The sequence below is a fragment of the Zootoca vivipara genome, chromosome 11 (genome assembly GCF_965207765.1).
Source record: "Zootoca vivipara chromosome 11, rZooViv2.hap1.1, whole genome shotgun sequence".
NCBI classification, from domain to species: Eukaryota; Metazoa; Chordata; class Lepidosauria; order Squamata; family Lacertidae; genus Zootoca; species Zootoca vivipara.
Genome location: NC_142594.1, coordinates 7757968 through 7770511, shown reverse-complemented (window position 1 = coordinate 7770511; position 12544 = coordinate 7757968). Strand labels below are relative to the sequence as shown.

Sequence of the window (12544 nt, the reverse complement as noted above, 5' to 3'; positions counted from 1 at the left end):
ATATTTTAAAGAAACCAAACTCAAAGTGTCTTACAACACGTTAAAAGATGAAATAAGACAATCCAAAATAAAACATTCCTGAAGGGAGTCCAATATAAATTATACATTCAATGCAACATAATTAGCAGGCAACTAAAATATTATCTTAAAGATTTCACACACAAAAAGTATTACAAATGAGGGCAACTACAGAATGCACAAGTAACGCAGGAAAATTAACCAAATCATAACGATCTTAAAGATTTCAAAAGAAAACATTACCAAAAAAGGTCAGATAGAAAATGCACATTTTAAAAAGCATAATTACCAATGGAATAAAATATTATCATAAGCATATAATGTATCTGCTGCTGTTGCTGCCAATCCTGCCAATGGTGGTTCATGGCAGGCTGCAGCTGTCTCTGGCCTCTTCTGCAGTCTTCGTTTTTGTAGCTGGAGTCAGTCCGGGCCCCACTCTCCCAAGCCAGATAGGGAAAGGTTTGCAAGGCAATGAGCAGGTCTTGCAGGACACACAGCCAAGAGAGCCCTCCTCCTTAGGCTCAGTGTTGCCCCTTGTAAAACTCAGCAAGGAGAAAAATGAGTTGGCTCTGGCACCAGTTGTTCTCCCGGCCCTACCAATCTCAGTGGGCACCAATGACCACTACACTTGAATAAATAAAACCATGGCTTAGAAGAGTATCATATCTAAAAACAGCTCATGAAGAACTTTTTTTTTGAAAAGGGAAAAAGGAAAAAAGCAGCTTGTGACATTCTTCTTCTGCAAAGACAGTCAGAAATCACTTGCAGCATGAAACCAAAATGCTTGTTATAATTGTAGTCAAATAACTGTTTTGGTTTCTGTCTAGATATTTGCAAATTGATATCATGTATTCCAATACATGATATCATGTATTACATGCAGCCAAAGATGGAGAAGCTCTATACAGTCAGCAAAAACAAGACCTGGAGCTGACTGTGGCTCAGATCATCAGCTTCTTATATCAAAATTCCAGCTTAAACTGAAGAAAGTAGGAAAAACCACTGGGCCAGTAAGGCACAATCTAAATCAAATCCCTTATGAATACACAGTGGAAGTGAGGAACAGGTTTAAGGATTTAGATTTGGTGGACAGAGTGGCTGAAGAACTATGGATGGAGGCTCGTAACATTATACAGGAGGCAGCAACGAAAACCATCCCAATGAAAAGGAAATGCAAGAAAGCAAAGTGGCTGTCCAACGAGGCCTTACAAATAGCGGAGGAGAGGAGGCAAGCAAAATGTAAGGGAGATAGGGAAAGATACAGGAAATTGAATGCAGATTTCCAAAAAAATAGCAAAGAGAGATAAGAGGGCCTTCTTAAATGAGCAATGCAAAGAAATAGAGGAGAACAACAGAATGGGAAAAACCAGAGATCTGTTCAAGAAAATTGGAGATATGAAAGGAACATTTCGTACAAAGATTACCATAATAAAGGACAAAAGTGGAAAGGACCTAACAGAAGCAGAAGACATCAAGAAGAGGTGGCAAGAATACAAAGAGGAATTATACCAGAAAGATATGGAGGTCTCGTACACCCTAGGTAGTATGGTTGCTGACCTTGAGCCAGACATCCTGGAGAATGAAGTCAAATGGGCCTTATAAAGCACTGCTAATAACAAGGCCAGTGGAAGTGATGATATTCCAGCCGAACTATTTAAAATTTTAAAAGATGATGCTGTTAAGGTGCTACACTCAATATGCCAGCAAGTTTGGAAAATTCAGCAGTGGCCAATCCCAATCCCAAAGAAGGGCAGTGCCAAAGAATGCTCCAACTACCGCACAATTGCGCTCATTTCACACGCTAGCAAGGTTATGCTTAAGAGTCTACAAGGCTGGCTTAAGCAGTATGTGGACAGAGAACTCCCAGAAGTGCAAGCTGGATTTCGAAGGGGCAGAGGAACCAGAGACCAAACTGCAAACATGCACTGGATTATGGAGAAGGCTAGAGAGTTACAGAAAAACATCTACTTCTGCTTCATTGACTACGCAAAATCATTTGATGGAAAGTTCTTAAAGAAATGGGAGTGCCTGATCATCTCATCTGTCTCCTGAGAAATCTCGATCTGGGACAAGAAGCTACAGTTAGAACTGGATATGGAACAACTGATTGGTTCAAAATTGGGAAAGGAGTACGACAAAGCTGTATATTGTCTCCCTGTTTATTTAACTTATATGCAGAATTCATCATGCGAAAGGCTGGACTGGATGAATCCCAAACCGGAATTAAGATTGCCAGAAGAAATAGGAACAACCTCAGATATGCTGATGACACAACCTTGATGGCAGAATGTGAGGAGGAACTAAAGAACCTTTTAATGAGGGTGAAAGAGGAGAGTGCAAAATATGGTCTGAAGCTCAACATCAAAAAAACTAAAATCATGGCCACTGGTCCCATCACCTCCTGGCAAACAGAAGGGGAAGAAATGGAGGCAGTGAGAGATTTTACTTTCTTGGGTTCCATGATCACTGCAGATGGTGACAGCAGTCAGGAAATTAAGACGCCTGCTTCTTGGGAGAATAGCAACGACAAACCTAGACAGCATCTTAAAAAGCAGAGACATCACCTTGCCAACAAAGGTCCATATAGTTTAAAGCTATGGTTTTCCCAGTAGTGATGTATGGAAGTGAGAGCTGGACCATAAAGAAGGCTGGTCGCCGAAGAATTGATGCTTTTGAATTATGGTGCTGGAGGAGACTCTTGAGAGTCCCATGGACTGCAAGAAGATCAAACCTATCCATTCTGACCAAATTTTGGATTTTGACCAAAAAATGGAGGGGAAACAACCCAGGAAAACCCTTTGAAACTTTGCAAAAGGCAGACAAGGAAGGAAAAACTGCTCTCTTCTTTGTCCGATCTCTCTCATTTGCCAACAGAGGTCCGTATAGTTAAAGCTATGGTTTTCCCAGTAGTGATGTATGGAAGTGAGAGCTGGACCATCAAGAAGGCTGATCGTCGAAGAATTGATGCTTTTGAATTACGGTGCTGGAGGAGACTCTTGAGAGTCCCATGGACTGCAAGAAGATCAAACCTATCCATTCTGAAGGAAATCAGCCCTGAGTGCTCACTGGAAGGACAGATCCTGAAGTTGAGGCTCCAATACTTTGGCCACCTCATGAGAAGAGAAGACTCCCTGGAAAAGACCCTGATGTTGGGAAAGATTGAGGGCACTAGGAGAAGGGGGCGACAGAGGACGAGATGGTTGGACAGTGTTCTCGAAGCTACAAACATGAGTTTGACCAAACTGCGGGAGGCAGTGGAAGACAGGAGTGCCTGGCGTGCTCTGGTCCATGGGGTCACGAAGAGTCAGACACGACTAAACAACAAACAAACATCATGTATTCTATTAATATTTGTATTCCATGTTGTGAACTGCCCTGTAGTCTTTGGGCAAAGGGCCATATATACATTTAATAAAAATGAAATGAAATGAAAATGAAATCAAATACATGGAAATTGCAGATTATAAATCCCACAAGGTTTTTGAAATGTGGAATTTTAGCTTATTCTTCTTTCAAGAAAAACACGTTTGGTTGTCTGAGATCATTCCACTTTGCTGTCCCAAAGGGGCTGCCTTCTCCTGCTGCAATTACTGTTCGTGCTTTTTGCTTCAGTTAACGTTCAGCATCTCTCACTCAAAGCTCCTCTCATAATGGGAGCAAATGGGAAATAAATCCCTGGGAGCCGAGATTTGCTGCTGCCATTCTCTTATTAGGCAAAAGCTCGATTTGCACGTGACATTCACACTTCCCCTTCAATCCTATGTGGAAGAACTTGGGGGGAAAGCAGGGGCAGGGGAGAGAAAGATTTTTCTTTCTTTCTTATTAATCTTTATTGGTTTTATACAACGAATCACAGCTGTAACTCTCCATCAGTAGTGTAAATAAAAGAAGTAAAAAATAAAATAAAAAATTGGGAAGAAGGCAAAGTTATTTCCATATTGAGACTTCCCTCCTCCCCAGCCTGGCTTCTCTACATTTCTGTATCAACTGCATATTAGACAGCATCTATTTTGCGATTATCCAATACTTCCAAGAATTATATCACATTACAGGAGTCCTTCAAAGCCTGCCAAAGAGTTTACATGTTTACAGTGATCTTTTAAATATTTCATGTATTTATCCCATCCTCTGTTAAATTGTTGATCTTCTTGATTCCGAACTTTCCCTGTCAATCTTGCCATCTCAGCGTACTCAAATAATTTCATCTGCCTGTTCTATTTTTGTCAGTATGCTCTAGGAGCATAGCTGACAAGTTTCCAATTTTCCCCGGGAAACCCCCGTTTTTAAAGCTGTTTCCCGCTGACATCATGAATGGTGAAATATCCCGTAATTCCCCCGGATTTCTTCTGGTGCCGCTCTGCCCATGTCTGGGCACCGGAAATTGGGCAGCGCCGGCACCGGAAGTTGCTTCTGGACATGCATAGAAGCAACGTCCAGTGCCGGCGCTGCTGATCCCGTATTTTTCTAACCGGGACTTGGCAGCTATGGCTAGGAGAGAGAAATATTTCATCCGGGGTGGGAGGGGGGAGACAGATGAAACAGTTAAATAGGAATGGCAGCTGTACACCCAGGCTATTCCCAGCTTTGCATTTTCAGAATTTGAGGCATGAGCCCTATTTATGCAGATAAGCAGGGTGAAGTAATCAACATAAAGTCTTGTGCAGAATGGCTGCCTATCCCCTGGGAGCAACACTGGGGCTAGGAGGTTGGCCTTTGGGGAACTCCTCCTAGGCCAGCAACTGGGGACTGGCAGGCTTTTTCGCCATCTGTTTATTTGAATTCTGTTGTTGTATCCTTTTTGTAAACCTCTTTGAGATTTTTTACAACCACACAGGTGTATAACTTTTTAATGAAATTAATAAATAATACGTAAAATAAAATCATTCAGCATTCAACTGCCCACTAAACTTACAAGATCCCCTTTTTTGTCAACTTTTCTCGCTCAGTGTCACGTGAGTCATTCTATCTGTTGAAAGAATTTTAACAAGGCAAAATCCAGAGAGCTCTTTGGGGTGAGCTTAATCGCTTGCAATCTTATGCAATTTCAAAAGTAACTTTCAGTGGATCTTCAACAGCTGTTGTTAAAAAATAAAAAGCCTCAATGTGCGTGTGACACGAATAATTCACATTATTTGCATCATTTACGTTTTCTTCCTTCCAAGCCACAGCATGCAAAATATGGTTCCACTGCCACCATGTGGCGATATAGGAATACTGCACCCTAAACTGAACAATTTGCAGAGGGGTAGCCCTGCTACCGGTAGTTTCTTTGTGCAAAAAAAATGATGAGTCTAGAATCATAGAATCATAGAGTTGGAAGAGACCACAAGGGCCATCCAGTCCAACCCCCTGCCAAGCAGGAAACACCATCAAAGCATTCTTGACATATGGCTGTCAAGCCTCTGCTTAAAGACCTCCAAAGGAGGAGACTCCACCACACTCCTTGGGAGCAAATTCCACTGCCGAACAGCTCTTACTGTCAGGAAGTTCTTCCTAATGTTTAGGTGGAATCTTAAACATTAGGAAGAACTTCCTGACCTGACAGTAAGAGCTGTTCGGCAGTGGACAGTGGCGCCTTAAATACTAACAAATACTAACAAATTTACTACAGCAAAAGCTTTTGTGGACTGCAGTCCACTTCATCATTTGCATGAAGTGTCATCCTAAGTAGCAGGTACATTATATTCGGGGGGGGGGGTTACAGACACTTCAAGTGTCCCTCTTTTCCAGGAACAGTCCTGGACTTACAGAATCCATCCCCGGTTCTGATTTGATCCCTGAAGGTCCCACTTCTCCTTAAAAGGTAAAGGTAAAGGAATCCTGACAGTTAAGTCCAGTCACGAATGTCTCTGGGGTTGCGTCGCTCATCTCGCTTTACTGTCCGAGGGAGCCGGCGTACAGCATGACTAAGCTGCTTCTGGTGAACCAGAGCAGTGCACGGAAACACCATTTACCTTCCCATCAGAGTGGTACCTATTTATCTACTTGCACTTTGACGTGCTTTCGAACTGCTAGGTTGGCAGGAGCAGGGACCAAACAACAGGAGTTCACTCTGTTGTGGGGATTCGAACCACCAACCTGTTAGGATTCATTCCCCGTCTGCAGTCATAGGGTTATTGTGTATCATATGACTGTATGTGTTTTCATTCCCACAGAGTGGAAGTGACGTAGACAGGATGTTTATCTTGGAACTGTTGTTCCTTTGTTCTTTCTCTTTACTGGCTGTTATGCCAGAGAGAGGGAGCCATGATGTAGAGCTCCCAGTTTGTTTATATGTAAATAAAGCAGTTTAGCCTTATTTACTGACTTCTGTGTTGTTCATCACGTTTGTGAGAGCAATCGCATATTTGGCCTGTGGGACCAGTCTGACAACTGGCCCCCGGGACGGCCGAATTACTGACACAACCTTCTGATCGGCAAGCACTAGGCTCTGTCGTTTAGACCACAGCGACACCCGCGTCCCTCACTTTTCCTTAGGACGTCCCTATTCTTTTCAGAGAAATGTTGGAGGGTATGGAGTTACCTGCCCCTGAGCCAAGGAGATAAGCGCAAGCCGTAGAAGACATCTGAAGGCAGCCCTGTAGTGGGAGGTTTTTTTAATGTTTAATGTTTTCATATGCTTTTATATATACTGGAAGCCACCCAGAGTGGCTGTGCTAACCCAGTCAGTTGGGTGGGGTATAAAAATTGAAAATTCATAATAGTACTAGTATTAAATAGGATGTCCCTTTTCTCAGCGAAATGTTGGAGGGTATGGGGTTATAAACAGTAAGGTCAGAAGAATAAGAAATGAAGAAAATTGCCGATGATGGTCATATGAAACAGTAGTTGATAATGAAGGCACCCTGGGAATTAACATACATAGTGTTGTTATATATACAGTACACACACACACACAGTCATACCTCGGTTTAAGTACACTTCGGTTTGAGTACTTTCAGTTTAAGTACTCCGTGGACCCGTCTGGAACGGATTAATCCACTTTCCATTACTTTCAATGAATGGGAAAGTTTACTTCAGGTTAAGTACACTTCAGGTTAAGTACAGACTTCCGGAACCAATTGTGTACTTAAACCGAGGTACCACTGTGTGTGTGTGTGTGTGTGTGTAATCTATTATGTCGATTTGGACCACAAATGATAGCATGGAACCTCTTTCTGTATTGCGATCCAGTGATTTCAAATCACACTTCCCTTCTTTAAAAAATATTCTGCCAAAATGTTTCTGCACCACCTTTCATATACAGAAGCAGCAGTGTACAAAAAAGCAGAAGTACAAAAGAATTACGTTTAAGAAAAAAAGTAAGGGATCTGCAAGGTCAATGGCAAATAGGTTTAGAAGGAAGCAAAGCCTCAGAAAATGAATGGGCTCTCAGCAAGTGTTTTGAAGATCGTAAGCTCAAAGATGCCCTCCTTCAGGACAGCACAGCGTGGTCTGAGATTCGTTCCTTGTGCTTTAAATCCGCATACTTATTAATTCTTCACTAATCTCAAACTGAGCGTGCCAAATATATTTAGTGTACATCGCCTTGAGATGATCACTTAGAAGGCAATAAATTGATGATGATGATGATGATGATGATGAGCAATGGTAAAAATAGGGGCTAGGTAGGGGAATAGGGGAGGGACCCAGGTGGCGCTGTGGGTTAAACCACTGAGCCTAGGGCTTGCTGATCAGAAGGTTGGCGGTTCGAATCCCTGTGACGGAGTGAGCTCCCATTGCTTGGTCCCAGCTCCTGCCAACCTAGCAGTTCGAAAGCACGTCAAAATGCAAGTAGATAAATAGGAACCACTATAGCGGGAAGGTAAACGGCATTTCCATGTGCTGCTCTGGTTTGCCAGAAGCGGCTTTGTCATGCTGGCCACATGACCTGGAAGCTATACGCCGGCTCCCTCGGCCAATAATGCGAGATGAGCGCGCAACCCCAGAGTCGGTCACGACTGGACCCAATGGTCAGGGGTCTCTTTACCTTTACCTTTTAGGGGAATAGGTGGAATCCAGGGAAGACTGGAATTTCTCCCAGTAGTGGAGGCATCTTGCTCACAAATGGACCTGCTGGCATGACTGCAGAAAGAGGGGAGGAAGGAAAGAGTACAGTTCAGGAGAAGGGAGGGGAGAGACTGCATCAGGCAAGGCCTCCTTCCACCTGCCTTGCCCCACCCTCCAGTCTCTGCTTCTCAATTTGTATTGTATTATTTTATGTACTGTGGCTTTGTTTTATTGAATATAGTTTATAAATTATTTATTGTAATTGTCAAGTGGATTTCTGTTTAACTTTTATATGTTGATACTATTAATACTATTCTAATAATTGTTGAATGTTACTTTTTGATGTAGGCTGCTTATTTTAAAGTTTTGCTTTATTATCACATTTTTGTAGTGCATTGGATTGTTATAAGGTGTACATTTTTTTGTTCCTTCAGCATGTAAACTGCCTTGAGTATTGTAAGATAGAAAGACGGTATACAAATAAAAAATGATGATGATGATGATGATGATTTGTCTGACATTTTCCTTTGTAGGCTTGTCCTTTGGTCTCTAGAAAGTAGGGAGTTCTAGTGCACTGATCTGAAACTCTCATGAAGCAAAGTGACAAAACTCAGCTACTTACGGGCGAATCTTGAAAGCGGCCGAGCATTCTTGTCCCCCGTCTCATTTGCAACTGAAAGACAAAATGCAGCTCTAATTTAAAATCCATATATTGCAAGCATCACTAAGGCACACCTCACAGCCCCCTGCACTTTTAATCCTTTGGATTGGGGTTGCTTCCAGAAGCATTGCCATTCCTCTCATGTAGCAGACATCTGCTTGTACAACACAAACTCCCCTTCGGTGCACCCTCAAAATCTGCCCCAGATGCCTCTGGAACAGTTTTCAAGGGAGGAGAGGAAAGTGAAAGTCCCACTGTGCAAGAGGAACTCCATTTGCACAGGGACAGATTCAATCCTTGGAATTAAAATCCAGATAGATGATAGATAGATAGATAGATGATAGATGATAGATGATAGATAGATAGATAGATAGATAGATAGATAGATAGATAGATAGATAGATAGATAATGAACATTTATAACTGACTTAATGCTTTTTTTTTACAAAACTCAATATATAACAAGACAGTTTCTAAACCATAAATCATTATTAATAACATCATCATCATAACCATCATTATAAGGTAAAGGTAAAGGGGCCCCTGACCATCAGGTCCAGTCGTGTCCGACTCTGGGGTTGCGGCGCTCATCTCGCTCTATAGGCCGAGGGAGCCGGCGTTTGTCCACAGACAGCTTCCGGGTCAAGTGGCCAGCATGACAAAGCTGCTTCTGGCGAACCAGAGCAGCGCATGGAAACGCTGTTTACCTTAACTTTGGGAGGCAGTGGAAGACAGGAGTGCCTGGTGAGCTCTGGTCCATGGAGTCACGAAGAGTCAGACATGACTAAATGACTAAACAACAAATTTCTATTCTTGTATATTGTATTGTTGTTTTATTGCTATGGCCGATGGCTGACGCAAATAAAGATTCATTCATTCTCTTACTGATAAATAAATAAGATAGAAACAAGCCACCTAATCACTCCTAGCAGAAACAAAACCCACAACTGCGCATCAGGTCATCAGCGAGAGATATCTGCCTCCAAGATGCTAGCAGCCTTCACCTGATCTTGTTCTCACTACTGCAAGACACACAGGGAGAAAGCTGTCCCTGGCCTTTCATTGGAGCGTTTGTCACTTTCCCCAATCAGAGGCCTTTCCCCATTCAGAACATTCCAGAGAAATGTCAACGATCCATTTTCTATAGATCCCATTAAGCAGCACCCGCTGGCTATTAAAGAACTCATCCTTCTAGCTCATTAGCACTCTTTCATCCAAGGCCACTTTCTGAAGACCTTCTTAATGAGCACTCAGTCTGATTTCTTTGCAGGGAGATGAAATGCTGGGAGGTACCAAATGAATCCTTCACAAGAAGGTTAGACGACCATCGCATCAAGGAAGCGCCATTCCACACTTTCTGGTGCATTTTCACATCCTCTTCCCCTATCGCAGAAGTCTGATTTTGGGGGGAGGTTAGACATTTCATGATAGGCAAAACGATGAGGCAAGTATGTTGGTTTTGCAAGTGCTCCAAATTGGCTTTAATAGTGGAACCTGAGTCAGCTGGGTGGGTGGGTGTCTGAATCCCACCTGGAAATAGTGACAATCTATACTTTCCAAAAAATAAATAAAGCCAACAACCCAGAGTCCTTTCTGCTGGGGAAAGCTCAAGACTGAAATCCTCAGGTGTCAGGAAATGTTATTTATGTATGCAATAACTGTGGCCCGTGTTTTGTTAGCCCAATAATTGTAAGTGAGAGAGGTCCCAAATAAAGAGGATTGGCAACTTAAGTTGGCAGAATATGCACAACTTGCAGATTTAACATCTAGAATAAGAGAGCAAGAAGGACATACGTTTAAAGAAGATTGGGAAACGTTTATTGAGTATATGGAAAATAACTGTGTACAGCTGAAAACGCTGGCATTAAGACGAATTCAACAGGGTAAATAATTTTTGACAGGTGTAATAGTGGAATAGTGAATGGTATAAGATATGCAAAATGAACTATGGAGAGAGAAGAAGGGAAAGTATATAAAATGTTTATTTGAAATGTGTCCGTGTGTCCCACTGCTTTCCCCAGGAAAACCTGCTGTTTACCCCTGAATGGGAACAAACAGCAATCAGGTTTTCTGCACATTGCCATTTGTTTCGATTCAGCTGTAAAGAATGGATTTTTCCAGGGAAAGTGATGAAGCCAAAAAAATAATAATGCTCAGACACGGACCTAGAAATCCTGTACCTAGAAAGATAGCAAACACACCATGCCACCACGATAGTCAGCAGGAAATCCTCAGTATTTGTTATGCTTTACCCAATAGCCAGCTCCTGCCACCCTGGGTTCCATGATGCCATCTGGGCAGAGGCTGTTCCCAGCACTCTCCTCACTTCACCCCACTCTCAGCCTCTTTGAAGTCCGCAGTTGCCACCAGATAAGATTAAATAACTAACCATCTGCCCCTTATCCAATAGCCTCCACAATTTCCCTAGGTGCTCTCTGAAGCCTCCTTAGATAGTGCGATATTAAAGGTCCAAGCATGAGGGTGTTGAAATAGAAAGAGACTCCACCATGTTTAGGCAACAATTAAAGAATTCACTAAGATTGGGGGAGGGGATATGGAGTTTTAAAAGACAGGCAGTGTGTAAGTTGTAGAAGACTCTTCCGGAGCAAAATGACAAAATACGGTAAAGAGGATCAAAATGCAATCCACTATCCCGGTACTAAACAGCCCCCAAACCAGGCTCTCTAATAGCAGTCCTTCTTCCTTTGTTTGCCTCTCCCCAGGTGCACAAAGTTTGCCTATCACGTTGAGATTCACCTTGAAGTGCTTGCCTCCTGACTGGCTAACCCTTGTCAATCGTAGACTCCTTCCAGTGGGACACAGGAAGTCATGAAGCCTCTTCGTGAAAGTGTGCCAACTCTCTCACATCTAAATGGAGTCTTGCTGCCTTGATATTGTGACCCTCAAGACATTTACTAGGTTTCCAAGTTAACCAATGAACCAACGGTTTAAAATACACATCCCATTGAAACAAAGCAATAGCCTGCATTTTGGGTTCTTGACGTCACCTCCTCTTTATCACCAGAACAGCAAAATAGTAGCAGTCAGATGAGCTTTGGCCTAGGATACATCTGAAAGTCCATCACCATATTCCGCCTCTTCCTAAGCATGACCAATGACCTGTGAAATGTAGGTGGGTTCTCATGAGGCAAGACACAGTAATAACAGCAAGAACCTTTATTGAATTACTGTAACATAAGGGGAAAACAGGGGAAAACCAACTGCTTATACTCTTTCTGTTCACGTTAGCCAGTAGATGGAACTCTTACAACATCCTGCTCTGTGGGGGTGTCTTGATCCGCTTCCAAAATTTATTTTAGATTCTGTACCATAAAGGAAAACCCTTTAGGTTTGTATTCTCCTCGGTAGGAGTTTTGTAAGCTAACCCTCTAGGAGATAAAGAACTACACAACTTTTAGAAGACATCTGAAGGCAGCCCTATATTGGGAAGTTTTTTAATTTCTGGTGTTTTATTATGTTTTCATATCCTATATGGCATAACCAGTTAGAGCAAAGTTCCTGGATACAAACAAATTTGCAGAAATGATCTTTTAATGTATGTACTTTCTGTCCAGAGCTGAGGCAGTAGAACAGCACCACACTAAATGACAAGGAGTGCTCTCCACAGGGGCTCCCACATAGACTCTCAACTTCTGAGATATTCCCACTCACACAAACACCTATAAGTTTTTAAATTCTTTTTATACCATTTCTGCATGAAAGTCGCATCTACTTGCACTTTGACGTGCTTTCGAACTGCTAGGTTGGCAGGAGCTGGGACCGAGCAACGGGAGCTCACCCCGTCGCGGGGATTCGAACTGCCGACCTTCTGATCAGCAAACCCTAGGCTCTGTGGTTTAGGCCACAGCACCACCC

The 12544-nt window shown here is 42.6% G+C and overlaps 1 protein-coding gene across 7 annotated transcripts in view; it reads right to left on the bottom strand.

Annotated features, from left to right (window-relative positions):
• The window catches only part of PDE1C (phosphodiesterase 1C), a 300153-nt gene that overhangs the window by 190159 nt on the left and 97450 nt on the right, over positions 1 to 12544 (bottom strand). For all 7 annotated transcript variants that reach the window (XR_009558360.2, XR_004693428.3, XM_088653441.1 and 4 more), the window contains exon 2: positions 8630 to 8680. Coding sequence is in view for 5 of the 7 variants with exons in the window: in XM_088653441.1 (XP_088509567.1) it covers positions 8630 to 8680 (51 nt within the window). In the remaining 2 variants the exon portion in view is untranslated. The remainder of the gene's footprint in view (positions 1 to 8629; positions 8681 to 12544) is intronic.